Here is a 15425-nt window from a genome sequence, read left to right on the forward strand (position 1 = left end):
TGGTCACTGATACCAGTTATTATGTAGAGACCAGGTGCAGTTATTGCCATTAGATTTAATATATTTCTGTCATGAGCTGGGTTCTGTCTATCTGTTCTTCATTGTTTTCAGGGAATGCCTTTTTTTAAATATTTCAGGATGTCTTGTCATAAGTACCACTAATAAAACTGTATTAAGTCTCCCCTGATGACTACAGTATGATTCAGGAACTTACGTTCAAGTGACTGAGATTTTCTCTACAATTTTCAGTTACATCAGGAGGTCAGTCTGGTGATTAACAGTAGGCTTTAGTTGCTATTTTATGCTCACCCCTGATACTGAGTCTTTCCAAACAATCTTTCATGCAGCTTCAATTTTGAACTTGATGGATTTGAGTTTCTTGTCTACTGTGACAAATATACCATTTCCCTTTATGTTATCTTTTCAATATACACTTAAATTTTAGCCAAAAATTGCACTGCTGCTAATTTCATGTTCTAACCAGCTTCCTGTACCTAGCATTCTGTGAGCTTCACTGCTTTTTAAGAGTGCTTCAAACCCTGGGACTTTGTTGCAATTTTTTTTTTGGTAGTTAAGCACTAGTATCTAAACACTCACTCTTGGATGGCTTTCCTTGGGCTCTTAAACTGGTACTTCTGGGTGTCTTAGAGCTGCTGTTGTCTGGTCTGGATGGAGAGAAAACTAAGCTAAAAAACCCTTGTGTGCACCCTATGCACAGTCAGCTACCTGGGTAGGAGTCTCTCATGCGTAATGCGCACCTAATCCATTTAGTGGTCCATAACAGAGTCATACATTTCATCACATTTACCCACCTGAGCCTACCTGTGGCTAACAGCTCCCTCCTGTTGCCCATACTGTGGGTAGTGTACTGGAAATGGAGTATGTGAGCCACGATGCAGCGTCAAGGCCCACGTCTTGTTCAGGTACCCAGCCGAGCCTGGGTGTCAATGGGGCTCCGTGCAACTGGGAAACAGGCAGCAATGGGAAGACAGGAATGACTGGCCACACATATGCAGAATCCTTTGAGAATCATTAAGGTTTGATATGCTGGGAACAAGGTGTTCCTGAGCCTCTACAAAGAAAAATAATGCATAATGTGGTGGCCGTAACACAAAAAAAGTACGTATGGTAACATAGAAGTAATTGAATTCAAACCAAATCATTTAATAGCCAAATGCTTTTATAATGCTTTACATTTTGCCTGTATCACATTGAAAGGGCTGATGAAGCTTTTGCACAATGGGTAGGTGTAGTATGCTATACTAAAGTATTTTACGTCTTTCTGTTGGTCTAAGGGTTTTCATTATGGAATTAACTGGCTCAATGCTTCCTCAGAATTCGTTGAGGAAGATCTGCCTGCTTTTCGTGTGGCATAACTTTGAAATCAACAACCACAGAAGATAAAGACAGTTCAAATTACTTTCACTGTGAAGTCTTTTTCTGGATTTATTTTTAATATATGTGTAAGAAAGAAAAGCCTTTTCACACATATATGTGGATGAGACAGGTAATAAACTTGTTACCACTTTATTTACTAGCCCTGGAAACTCCATATTTAAGCTTAACCAGAAACTTATTCATGACAAAGATTTATTTTCTGAAACTTAGTGACAGGAAGTTTTGAGTAACTGCTTGTTTCAATTTACACTTCATATGGATTCCAAAATTATTGTCTTTTTCAAGCAATTGCAAATCCATTTGTTATTACTAGATAGAGGAGGTAAACAGCATTTAAAACTTTTCCAAATCCCTTCAAATGTTTCTTAATTTTAGCCTTTGAGATGTTTATATTTTCCCACCTCCGCATTGCAGATGTTTTGAGTGAAAATGCCCAGTTGATGCGCTGTTGTTTTCACGTCAATTCTATCAACATTTAGAGTTGTTTAGTTCTCGTTTTTTTTTTTTTTTTAAATTCCTGGATTCATGTCTCTTCACTGTCCAGCCTATGAAAAGGATTGCGGAAGATTCCCAAATAAATTCCAAAGTACAGTACAGTGCAGTTTTAATACCAATATATTTCCAGGACTCTGGCGTCCGAGCCTGGTAAACTGTACCGGTTACATGAGATGTACCCGAAGTTGACATCAAACGACAAAGAGTTCACAACAATCAAAAAACGAGTCAGGCTACAATACATATGCTCGCAACCGTAGCCAAAAAATGAGTGACCCAAGGTGCCTGCGTGACCTCTTTTTATACTTTTGTTAACAATTACATACAATGAAAATTACAATTTTATGTAAAATCACAATTAAAAGTTAAACCGAATATGAGCTACACATTGCTAAAAATTTACAATCTCAGTGCTGAACAAGGTGAACCTATTTTCAACTTAGTTATGAGTTAATATAACATTTTCTGACTAATTATGTTACAGGTAACAATTACATTTCTAAATTTGTTTATAACAAATCAACTAGTGCCTGAATTTTAGTGCTAACATATATAGGAGATCCAGTTAATGTGCTTTATTTATATGTTCTATTTAATTTACTGTAGTAATTTTATAATGATAGGTTTACTGGTACGTCCTGACCATGTGCTACATTTCTTTTGATTAGTTACAATATTAATTTCACATTTACATTGTGTTTTTCACATAAGAACAATGTTAATCAGCAAAGCATCGTTTTTGAATTATATGTATAATGAAATAGTGGTTATTTTTGTATGTAATTTGGAAACAGGTCACTTTACAATTGGGCAATTAGGACTGGTGTTTATCTTTAATGCTGTCTGAGGGGTTCTGATAGGTAGCAATGAGATACAGTAATATTTCACCTCGATATTTCCATCTGAAGAAAGATGAACTTCTACTAGGAAATAGTGAACGGTATTGAAGCACTCAATCTGATTTAAACTTAGATAGTTTTCCCAACTCCGAGGATTTTAATGAGTGATTCGATATGGTCTTGCACATTACAAATAGGCTACATTTGTAAGCCAGACTTTGCCTTGAGAACGGTATGCCTGGTGAGAAAAAGATAAATGTCATACAATATGAGAACAGTTCTATTGTGATATAACCATCTTACATCTGTGTTAGTCAATAAAAACTTTTAAATACCTAGGCTAGTATTACAAAAATTCACTAATCAGTAGGATTACCATTAATAAAATTAATGATTTTTACTAAATTGTAAGATGCAGAGGTTTTTCACATGTACATAATGATAATTTGATTTAAGAATTTCAAACAACGGTGGATATTTAAGTAATCCTCTTGTTGCTTGTGTCACAGCCATCACTTATTTTAATATAGGACCAGAGGTGAAGTGCTGTGTTGATAAATAGTGTGCAAAGTAAAAAACTGCTTGCAACGGGTCACAGAGATTTCATTTCATCCCCACAACACTGTGCTGCCTGATGGGTGCGCGACTAGATGAGCCCGAGTGGACTCCGATCCTGGCAGTGCACCATGTGGCCCAGTGGGCCTTGGTGCAATTTGACCAGCTGATTGGGCAGCACAAGTAGAGGCTCACCTGGCAGTCAACATTATTGTCCTGGGTTAACCAAACAGGCTTGGTGCACACTTCTGGTCCATATCTTCTCAACCCTGTGGCGCAAGTCCAGGAAATCACAGCCTAGTTTGTCATAGAGCCTTTGCAGCATTTGATTCATGCCTTGCACTTACTCAGAACCAAGGGGCCATGGTCTGTTCTGGGGACAGTTCTGCAAATTGTGAGCTTTCCTGGTATTGTCAACTTTCTCTGCCAGTCATTGAAGTTATCCAAGTATTACCTCAGAGCCCAGAGGAAAGGCATAATTTATCCCAACAAGCGCTACAATGTGTAGTAGGTTACACCCTATTCCCTCAGTGGCTGCTGGAATAGCATCTTCATCATGTAAAATGAGGCCCCCAGGCACACATACTGAGTGCTCATGGTGTTCCTTACTATCTCTTGCTGCCATTTCCATAGGAGTTACCATTATTCACAATATGTTTGAACTCCTGATGATTAATAGACCCGTACCCCTTTGTGCTTGCCTCCCATTGACACAGGTGGAGTGAGTGTCACTCGCTCAATTTCAATTTCAGTGGAAGATATCACCTTGATTGTATTGGTTAGTAGGATGGGCATTATGTCCTGAGTCATCACTGATCTGTGTCTCCCTTCTAGAGGATGCCTAGACATACCATTGATGCACCACTCACAGTCAAGTGAATGAGTAGTGATAGATCCTGTATTTCCTGCAGAAGAAACAGTATCCACAGGAGAGGACAGTACTTAAGGTACCTTTGGTACCTGTGGAACATTACTCTTGGTAGCTCTCCCAACACAGCCATTTACAATAGCTTGCAGTCACTTGGTAGTAGTTAGGGCAATTTCCATTTGCTTACAAACAGCAGCTAACTCATCTTGACCCAAAGAACAGCATACACAGTGTGGCTGTTGCAATATTTTACAGTACAGTAAACACATAACCTTAAACTAAGCTTGCTGAGTCTCTTTCAATTTAATTTATGAGTCTGATAATACAAAAAGACCAGTAGCCTTTTAGAACTGAAACAATTTATAGCCAAAACTTACAGGTTTGATAAGTTACAAATATACCAGTAGCCTTTTAGAACTGAAGTGATTTATAGTGAAAACTATATGTATTCAACAACAGAAGTATTGGGTACAATATTTACTGTTTTCCTGAAACATTTTTCAGTTTATGGTCACAAATAAATTTCACAATTTACAATGAATGGAGTCAATATACCCTCCTATTAAAACAGAAAACTAATGTGACATATTTTGTTACTTATTACAGTAACTGTAAATCATAAAGACAAATTTATTCCAAAATAGGATGCACTACACTTGTACCATATCAAGAATCTTGAAGATATACATTTGCAAGTATCCGCAAACAGTATTCGTAATTTCTGAAAATTCTCAAAAATGTTCATTAATTCACACTGATATACTCTTAAATTCTGGGTGAATAATATTTTGAACTAGGATACTACTGCTAAAATTTCATGAAGCACAGGTAATGATTATGACACCTGCTATGGAACAAAATATCTTTTTCATGGTACACACTGTAAGAAAATACCAATATATCACAAGGCTCCACAAGCTCATAAGTGGTCTACAATGGATAATTTGATATGCGGCCATTGTAGCGGTAAACTTATGCACCTTTAGCTCTTTTGCAGCTACAAGGGCTGAGCGTCCTGGCTGCCTGGCCGGCTGACGGGAGGAAACACAGTGTGCGCCTGGTCAGTGGGGAGAGGACTCAGCCCTGTGGTCGCTGTAGGGTAAGACCACAGCAGGCTTCCCACGTGTTCTGGATTCACACAGAACCATTGTTCATCCTAAAAACAGTATACCCTGAATGGTCACAGTGGTTATAGTTTCTGATAACCATGAAAGAGAGCTTCGAAACTAACCAACACTTTCAGTTATATGTTTATTAGGGGCTGAGAAACAATTGGTTTAGAACAATGACGAGAAATTTTTCAATAGCAATTCCTGTAACTTGAGACTTACATTATTGATGTATGTGTCTACAACATATTAAAATTTCATTAACATTGAACAAATGTGTTTCAAGATATATAGTTTTAAAGTGAGTACTGCATAGCAAAAATGCCAAAATCTCAGACAATTCTTGCTAGTATCTTAAAAAATAATTACAGAAATTTAAAACCAAATACCATCATGTATTTGGACTCAGAGTTAAACAAAGAGTATATCTGGGCAACTCATTTTGCAATAGGCCCACAGCTTTATTTGCTCATAGTTAAAGCCTAAAGTCAATTCTCCACTGTAAGAAATCGGATAGTAAATGTCTACCTTCTTCTTGCTCGCAGTTTTCTTTTTCAGCTCATCACATTCAGTACAGTTTACTTTAGTGGTCTGCCATCCTCATTTTTGATGCATGCTTTGCACTGCCACTGGCTGAGTTAAAAACAGTTTTTTTTAAACTTTTGTTTACTTTTTTATTTTTTACTTTCCTTTACATGAAACATACACAGTTACTAAAACATCATAATATTTCTTTAGGGTGTGATATTTTTCAATACATGGCACCATGCAGAGAGCCACATCACACTTTTTGCACCTTATGCATATCATTTTTCATTGTGAATGAGCAGTACATTATTCTGCAGTTGGAAAGGGCTTTCTTCTTTGGTTGTCCATGGGATCGCATTTTTACATGTTTGACTATGAAATTTATCAACCAACAGATGGACTAATTCCAAGTAGTATTTCACTAGTAGTATCTTCTGTAGCTTTTGTATTTCAGAAATAGTTTTTGCATTAAGCACACACAAGTCAGTCAAATGAAAGAATTCTTTCTTGTACCACTTCATTGTCTTTCGGATACACTGTGCAAAAATAACAGCATGTCTGTCTTATCAGGTGCACCCATTGACTTATTATAGCTGACAACACAGGTAGGTTTTAATTTGTTTTAGCCTGTTCTATGTTCTTTTTTTCTGTCTCCACAAACTCTAGTCCATTTTCGGTGGAAAGCATCCAGAATTCTTTCTTGTCCATCCATTTTAGTACCATTAATGCTCCACAGCACTTGAACTGTTTTTACCTATTTTTCAGCTTGTCTGGCAATGGTGGTAATGTTTCCTGTTTTTGCGTACTGTTCTGACAGTGTTTTTATATTTATCATGGAGACACAGGAATAATTTGGAGCTCAAATACAAGTTGTCTAAATAAATGGTATGAGATTTGTTGAGGTATGGCAATAACGAACTAACAAGAACATCACCCAATTTTCAACAATCAACATTTCCAGATTCTGTTTACATGGCGGAACCAGTGCAGACAGTATAATCCAAAATATAATTGGTTTGTACATCACAAAGGACGAAAACTGTAATGCCAAAATGGCTACATTTATTTGGTATGTACTGCTTAAATTGGAGCCTTACTTTGAAAAGTTTCAGACTTTCATCAATCACTAGTTTTTCAAAGGGTACTACTGCCTCATGGAATTTATTTTTTGTGTGATCTGCAGCCGGCTGCGGTGGTCCCGCGGTTCTAGGCGCGCAGTCCGGAACAGTGCGACTGCTACGGTCGCAGGTTCGAATCCTGCCTCGGGCATGGATGTGTGTGATGTCCTTAGGTTAGTTAGGTTTAAGTAGTTCTAAGTTCTAGGGGACTAATGATCACAGCAGTTGAGTCCCATAGTGCTCAGAGCCATTTGAACCATTTTTTTTTTTTTTTGTGATCTACAATGAGATGTATTTTTAGAAGAATATCTTGAGATCCGGTGGAATTGTCACTGAAGTGCAATAAATGCAGGATCAACATGTACCAGCCCGTGGCCATTATGTTACAATATATTGGTGTTTGAAGCAAAGAATCTGCCAAACAATATTCATTCACTTCTAACTTTTTACTTCTAGGCTTAGATTAGATTTACTTTCATTCCAATTCATCCCTAGTGAGGAGATCCTCCACGATGTAGCAGAGAACATGCTAGGAAGCAATAAAATTCTGCTGGCTGTATTGCTTCCAGCATGCTAATCTACGTACTGTCATAATTTTTTTCAGTAATAAATTTATAATAATTACTGATCTGTGAACAGATTGCAGAAATGAATTCCACAGACATCAAGTTTTTTTTTGTTTCAACCCACTAAATGTGTTCACAAAATGGTGTCATTTCATCACTGGATGATTCTCCATCCAGTCATGCTTTTTTTTTTTCTGCCGAAGTTCCTCTTTCTTCATCTTCTTTTCCATTCTCAGAGGAAGAATCTTCTATTCGTTATGTCAGATATTCAGCAATATCTCCAGACGCATCCAACTCTTTGTCAGAAGAAAGCTCCAAAATAGCCACTATCAGAAAATAAGTACCAAACTATAGCATCCCATTTAAGAAAACAAAGTTGACCTTCACATTTCTGAAGCGACCCCACACAACAACAAAAAACAAGTGTCATATTATGGCCTCTATTGTCCCACACAACTTTTGTCCTACAAACATTTCAGCTCTATTATACTTTTGAAGTCGTTCTTGGTGGCAATAGTTAGTGACTCATCCTTTAGATGATTCAAAAACTCACTTGCAATGGGATCATGAGTTTGATATGAGCAACCCTCTTTCTTTCTTCCTGAATGCCACACTGACATTGCTGTCAACAGCAATGTTTCAGTTTTAGCAACAATGGTCAACAAGGTTTTACAGACTATTAATGGAATTAAATGGTGTACACATTCTATAAATTTTATGAGCAGTGTGCTTTATTGAAACTCACAATGGATCTAGAAATACTGCACACTAATTCTAAATCAAAGCATAAACTGGTAGTGAAATGTGCTGTCAAGACAATGTGCAAAGTTTTCAGTGCCAAAACCTAGAGGACAGAAAATATGCAGTTACCATGAGCAAAACGAAAGCCTAACTGTGAAACACTGTTTTAAAGAAATGTTGGACAAAAACTCGTGTAACATAAAAACAAGGGAAGGAATGTTATTGTTTTACACACTGTTAAGATCAATGACACCAGACACATAAAGCTGTTTCCAGTGTAAAAACACTAGAAGGAAGTATGTACAATCCTCATTTAAGAAATCACCAACACTGTCCTTAAATGATTGATGGAAACAAAACAAAATCAGACTATGGAAGTATAGGCTGGAATTTTAAATGAACCTTTCCTGAATATTTATAGAAAAGATCTGAAATATGTAAATTCAGCAAGATACTATTTCCTAATTACCTTACAACTGCATTCAACACAGAACTTGAAACTGAATTATCTTTGCTCTCTGTTATATTTTACAGTAGAACTCTCAAGCGGAAAATGGATTGTAGTGATTGGACACTCAAGCTATTTATGTGATATAAACAACTGTTGACTAATCATGAAATCCGTGGTAAGTTCCACAACTGCTGTTTTGTGGAAATTGCGAAAAACTTCTAGAAAGCATTCCTCTTTGATATCCTTATTTTTTTGTAGCCTAAACAAATGAAGACAGTTAATCTACAAACATTTTTTAGAGTAAAGTTACAGTAAAAACATTTAACAACAATAACAAAGAATTGTTGATGGAACAAAACAAGATCAGGGCTGTGTGCCAACCTCTCTAACATAAAAACTGGGCTAAGTTTATCACTCATATCTGCAAATAGAGAGGTGTGGGTAGGATAAAAATAATAATTTTACTATTATGAAAAATCTGGAAACTACTGTTTACAGTTTTTCTATAATAACGATTTTATTATGAAAAGCCAGTAAGGCCTATAGAAGTGCTCTGTTAACAAACAAACTAGTTAAAGAACAAAGACAAAATCAAGCACATTACTGTGTTCTTACAAGTTTTATTTCAAAATAATGCCTTTTACAAAGTTTAAAAAGTTACATTTTGTATTAATTTACCACTATTTTATAAACAAAATATTACAATGTTGCTATCTATAAACAGCTGCTGTGTTTACTCAGTCAGATTTTGTTTTCTTGTTTGAGATAAGGTATCATCTTTTTTAAGTCCTCCTCATTCTCAGTTTTCAATCTGGCTGTTAGTTCAAGCTGGGGTAGATCTAAGCCTTTTATGGTTTCCATCTTCACACCTTTTTTGAATACGTTCATTTGCGTCCACATTTCAACTTCATTGAATGTTTCTTTTGTTAACACTTTTCCTGGGTTGGTTTTGGAAGCTTTGAGCCAAATGGTCTTGGAAATTTCTAATTTTTTTGTGATGAGGTGTTCTTTAACTACATTGGAGAAGTCGTAAAAGGTGTTTTGCTATTGGCATTACCCAAAACTCTCACAAGATCCAAAGGAACTTCACATTTTTCTACACTTTTTCTTTTTTCAATTATAGCAAAGTCTCAGTCAAAGGTTAAGTATGAGTGTCCAGAGACAACATACTTGTGGTGAACTTCGTCAAAGAAATCATTACAGACCAAGTATATCCATAGGAAGAATACCATTTGATTTTTTTTTTTGGCCACAGCTGTTGTCAGACCATACTATTAACTGTTTTCTGGGTAATTTTACTTTTAATCCTCCTTAACACACAGCTCACTATTTTGTTGCCTCTCCTGCCACTCATGCACTCGTGCCAAAGAAGCATAAAACCTTTATTATTATCTGCCATATGCAATCCCAAATTGTAACAAGAAAGTTGACATAAATAATACATTTGGCAGTGTGACAATGTTGGCAAAGAGAAAACCTGTTGTAAATCTATAGATACTGTGCATGTGCCACTTATAGGAGTGGTAGAATATATATGATCATCCTTCATCTCTTTTCTAGCTTTTTCAGCATGTCTGTGATGATATTTTAGTGATATATGATGTACAGCTATATTGATTGAGTCATTTAGCGTTTTACTTTTAAGCAGATCACATATGTTACAGATATATTACCTTGGGTGGTGAAATCTTTTGGGAAAGAATTCTTTCAATACTTTTTTGTAGTACAAATATCTAATGTTTGTGTTTGGATAAAGCACACCAAAAGCCTCATACATACTGCTGTAATTTAAATCTTGGCTGAAAAATAAAAAGGAGCTTTTTGCCCTTGTGTAATGGCTTTCGTCCTTGGGGAAACTTTTTATGTGTTCAACAATGTGTTTTACATCAGCAGCTGTATATTCCCTTTCTTTGTTTTTATTTCCCTTATGTTCAATGTAGGTAACATCATCACTCTTTTTTGCTTTTACCAAGGTTTCCAGTCTTCACCTGGTGATTTTGTGTATTTCAGGAAGGTTTTTTTTGTAAACTTGGAAATGTCCGCCTTCAACATCAGGAACTGTATTAAAAACACCAGCCTGTCTGTGACTCACCTCAGATTATTCGTAAGAACCATGACGCCTTCTTCTGAAATTTCGTACACTTATGTTTCCCATCAAATTAGTGTTTGGCTTAACATTGTCACCTAGTTCAAGGAACTGATTACATATGTTTAATTTGTGTTCCAATGCAGTGTATCTACATTGATAGCAGCACTGGCATGAAACCTATGGCAAACAAACACAAGAATTGAGGCATTAAATAATTTGCGACTGCCACGAATAACCTGTTTGTTTACTACCCTGTACAGTTAGCAGGTCTGCTATAGTCCAGGAACCAAGTCAAACATAACCTAATGTGCTCTGCATAATCTAAAAATAGGTTAGCTTAAAACACCACATAAAATCATAATCAAGTGAAGTTCGTCATGAAAGCCTTAGTCCTAAGGTGTTAAAGTTATCATATACACTTACCTCATCTGGTGGAGGTTGTTTTTGTGGTGCAGTAACTTTCTTATTGTTCTCATATGGTTTTCCCTCTGCTCTTAGCTTCTTATTTATTTCGGAAACACTACCTTCACCCCTTTTCTGACGTTTTGTTGTTACATCCATCACATAAACCACAATAGTAAACACAACAGACAAGACTAATTACTTCAACTTGAACACAATTGAATCTCAAACTAAATACAACAGCACAGGCACATAGCCCGGATTTTGTTTCAGAACAGGTGGCAATGTTTTAAACCACTTCCACCCTGATTGTGACATAGCCCAGTTTTTACTGACAAAGATTAGGCATGTAGCCCATATTTTGACAATAAAATGAAATTTTTTATTTTTGGCACTTAGACAGGATTTTATAATTAGTCACCAATTGATTTTGTTAATAAGTTGAAATGTGTTCCATTTTTCTAATATCTACTTTAATATACTTTAATGCCTAACAGAAATTTATTATATATTCAAGTGACATTAGACCATATTGAGATGAGTAGATAAAAGCAATACAGCCCTTTATTCTTAACCGAGAATTATCAAATTATGCAAATGTAACTTCTAACATAGCTCCCTGAGTGGCCCACTAATAAACAAAAAGAGGGGAAAGGTAAACCACCCACCTATAGATTATGAGTGTCAATTTGTGATGCATAGAAACACAAATGGCATGGGCACTTCTATAGGTTTCAGTACCCTCCCTCATTTTTCTAGTGTAACGTCACACAGACACCAAATCACCAGAAGCTACATTGACATTCCATGGTTATATCACTGATTGCTGTATCCATGGTTAGTAACTAAACCTTCATTTTGTTCTCTCTTCGTCATCACCAAGAAGCATTATGGATAAATTTTATGCCATCTCCTAACATGTACTGAAGGCATTATTTCTTGTTCTAGGAAACATTATTTAGTTTAATGAGCCAAATGTTAGCAAGGGTGCTGTAAGCAGTGGCCTTACCGTGTGTTCAGTGCAATATTTGTAGCAAAATATTCGAAAATAGTATAGTGATTTTTAATGTGATGCTTAATATTTAGCACTTGTCTAATAAATCTTCAATTGCATTTCACTTCTTTTCAGGTTCTGGGATTCCTGAAATGAAAACTATTTTACGGGGTGTTGCTCTGAAGGAATACCTGACGTTCAGAACGCTGATTGCTAAAGTGATAGGGCTGACAGCCACTCTGGGAAGTGGTCTGCCATTGGGGAAAGAGGTAAACTATTCCTATTATCTTTCATTAAAGTTGATTGTAATTGTGTCAGAATTTTTGAAATTGCAAAATACAAAGTATCACCAAGGAAAACCTAAATTTATAAACAAAGTTATGTTCCAAAATATCTCTATGGAGTCTGAAAAATATAGTTTCTAGGGGGCATAGAGTGTTTGTTGTAATTTTTTGTTTAGCTATATATAATTTCCAGATGTATAACCATAGCTTCATTGTTTTAAATGCTTAAGAACAATTCAGAGTCAGTACACCTACATATTACCACACTATATGTATTGCACATTAGCATAAAATGTCATAAATATCTGCAGAAATTACTCTTCCTTATTCACCGCTGAAATAAATGTAAGTATTATTACATTATTTAGAAAACCATGGGCATTCTTTCAACATGGCTCATTGCAGAAACAATTGATTACATCTAATTACATCATACCAATTAAGCACATAATTTTTCCAGTAACAGTCCAGTGAACTACACTTATTAATTCTATTAACATCTCTTTTAGTAATTAAAACAGCATTTAAAGTGAACCAATGCAACATTAATTTTGCATATGTGTATAAGAATATTCCCTCAGTCTATTGCATCCTTCTTTCGAGGAATATTAAAAAGAAAATACAGGTTCAGTCAAACAGGTGCATTTATTTCTTTTTCACATTTGCCACTGAACAGATGCATGGTTTTTAAATGTTACTCCCTCTGTTTAGGCCATAATAATAATAATAATAATAATAATGTCATACCTAACTTGTGTACATGATATCCAAAACTTTTAAGGTCAAAATTACATGGATGATAGAGGATCCTCAACTGAGTACTTTGAGATAAGGAACTAATGGTTGGAAATCAATATTTAATTTTTTGTCGATTTTAATATGTTCCATCATATGGCAACAACATACATTTTTAGCAAGTGTTGTGCAACAGGTTGTTATTATGGGACAGTGTGGGAGAGTGGTTCTCTACTGGAGGTGGGTAGAGGTGTGCTGAGAATGTAGTCAGAGCAGTCTGTTGACAAAACTCTTTATTAGCAGTCATACATGAACATAGATCAGTGCATCTGCAGCAGGCAGAGACTAAATGCTGCTTGACAATGAGCCAGGTGAAAGCCAGGCCTTGGCAGGTGAGCCTAGCACGACTACTCAGGTGTTGAAAACAGATCTGCATGCTGAAGAGCAGTGATTGCAGCAGTAGCCATTGTTGGGCTGTCTGAAACTCATGGCTCGGCTTGAAACATGGAGACAGTGGTAGGTGCTCATGGCCATGGGCTCAGCCAGTCAAAGGACGGTCACTGCTTCGTGACCTGGAGATGTCAAATATAACCGTGTCACAAGTATGGTAAGAAATGGCACAGGCTGTTCAACATAGTAGCGACAAGCTGTGCTGATGACGATGGCCTGGACAAGGCAGTGCTGAGCCATGTGTTGTGTGCGAGCTTCTGGAGTGGAGGCAGATGATCAGGGTCCAGCTGTTTGTATGCTGCAGCTGGTCAAACTGCTGTAGCATCCTGAAGGCTGTCCCACTCCCTAGTCATTGGAACACAACGGCCACATGGAAGTGTCAATGTTTGCTGAATTACAGCATCAGCAGGGGTAATGTCTGGCAGGCAGACAGTGGCTCTGACCTGCTTGTGGTTCTGTGCTGTTTTCCATGCTACTAGAGCTTTAGACTGCTTCATTTCCTCCCTCCTTAGATTAATCAGGGGCCTTGGATTACAACACAAGAGTCTGACTGCAATGGAGACACTGATTTTTCCATCAGCATTTCTATACTTTACATTCTACTGCATGAAGTCAGAGCGAAACATTTTTTCATCATTTTTCCCCCTTTGGTTGCCCTTCTTCACTTACATTATGTACCCCATCTCAGTCTCATGATGCTCAGGAACAAAGATCCTAGATACACTTTTAACTTCACTCATTGTCATTGATTCACTTCTTCACAGCTGCTGACATGATAACTATGGATCTGTATCTTCAATGAAGGTAAAGGCAGGATTTGGACAATTCTATATCTGAGGTTATCAAAATTATGTAGGCAGCAGATGTGCTAGTTCCTATGTTGATAAGTTGAGGGTGATGTTTGGCCCTATATTTTTTCACATGATTAAGCAAGTGTTTCATCATCATAAAACTATTCTGTGCTACTATCATCTGGTCCACGGAAGTGAGAAGGGTTGGGTCTAGAATGCTACTTAAGTAGATTAGATTTTCCTTGAGCAAGATCCCATTGGGTGGGTTTGGTAGGTAGATTAATGAGGAATTGTGCTTAGGGTGGTGGTTCTAGTGATGGTGGCAGGTAATGGGAAAGTAGGTCTTGAGATGTTGCTTATCAGCAATCCCTGCCCCTCTAATTCTATTCACTGTGCTCTGCCAAAATGATCATGTTCATTATTGGTGCAAATTACATCTATCAGTTTTGGTACTGTGAATAGACTGTTAGACCCTATCTTTTGAAAGAATTTGTTTTCACGTGTAATAACCTTCCTGGGACACTCTGCTGCAGGCTCCCAGAGTGAAACAGTGTTTACTCACATGATTCAGGGGCTGTATATTTACTTTTTGGAGCAGACAGTGACTTGCCTGGTTTGACACTGCAGTAATTATACATTGAAGAACAGCACATGTAACTTTCCGTCCAGGAAAACAACTAATTTTTCATGACCCTGTAAGTGCACAAATTTCTGCAGGGTTCCTCTTGCTATTGAGCAGGTATGAATGGCAAAGCACTGAAACTGGCAATCTTTACATGTTCATGGGAACTGCAACTGGAGTCATGCTCTGGTTTCTTGTTGCGTGCTGGCTACATTGACACTACAGTTGTGCAGTGGTAGGGATTCCTCCTCTACTGCTCCTAAAATTTCTAAGGGCACTGGTAATTCTGCTTGGAGTTTACATAGTTCTTCGAACAAATGTCGAGGAGTTAAGAGTATTGGCACCAAGTGGCCACAGACAATACGGAGGAGAGCTTCCTGCAGTTCTGTG

At 37.0% G+C, this 15425-nt stretch overlaps 1 protein-coding gene across 3 annotated transcripts in view; it reads left to right on the forward strand.

The window, feature by feature from the left end:
• The window catches only part of LOC126298067 (chloride channel protein 2), a 471803-nt gene that overhangs the window by 287991 nt on the left and 168387 nt on the right, over nucleotides 1-15425 (forward strand). For all 3 annotated transcript variants that reach the window (XM_049989387.1, XM_049989386.1, XM_049989385.1), the window contains exon 4: nucleotides 12289-12422. In XM_049989387.1, the coding sequence (XP_049845344.1) occupies nucleotides 12289-12422 (134 nt within the window). The remainder of the gene's footprint in view (nucleotides 1-12288; nucleotides 12423-15425) is intronic.

This window comes from Schistocerca gregaria, chromosome X (genome assembly GCF_023897955.1).
Source record: "Schistocerca gregaria isolate iqSchGreg1 chromosome X, iqSchGreg1.2, whole genome shotgun sequence".
Taxonomy (NCBI): Eukaryota; Metazoa; Arthropoda; class Insecta; order Orthoptera; family Acrididae; genus Schistocerca; species Schistocerca gregaria.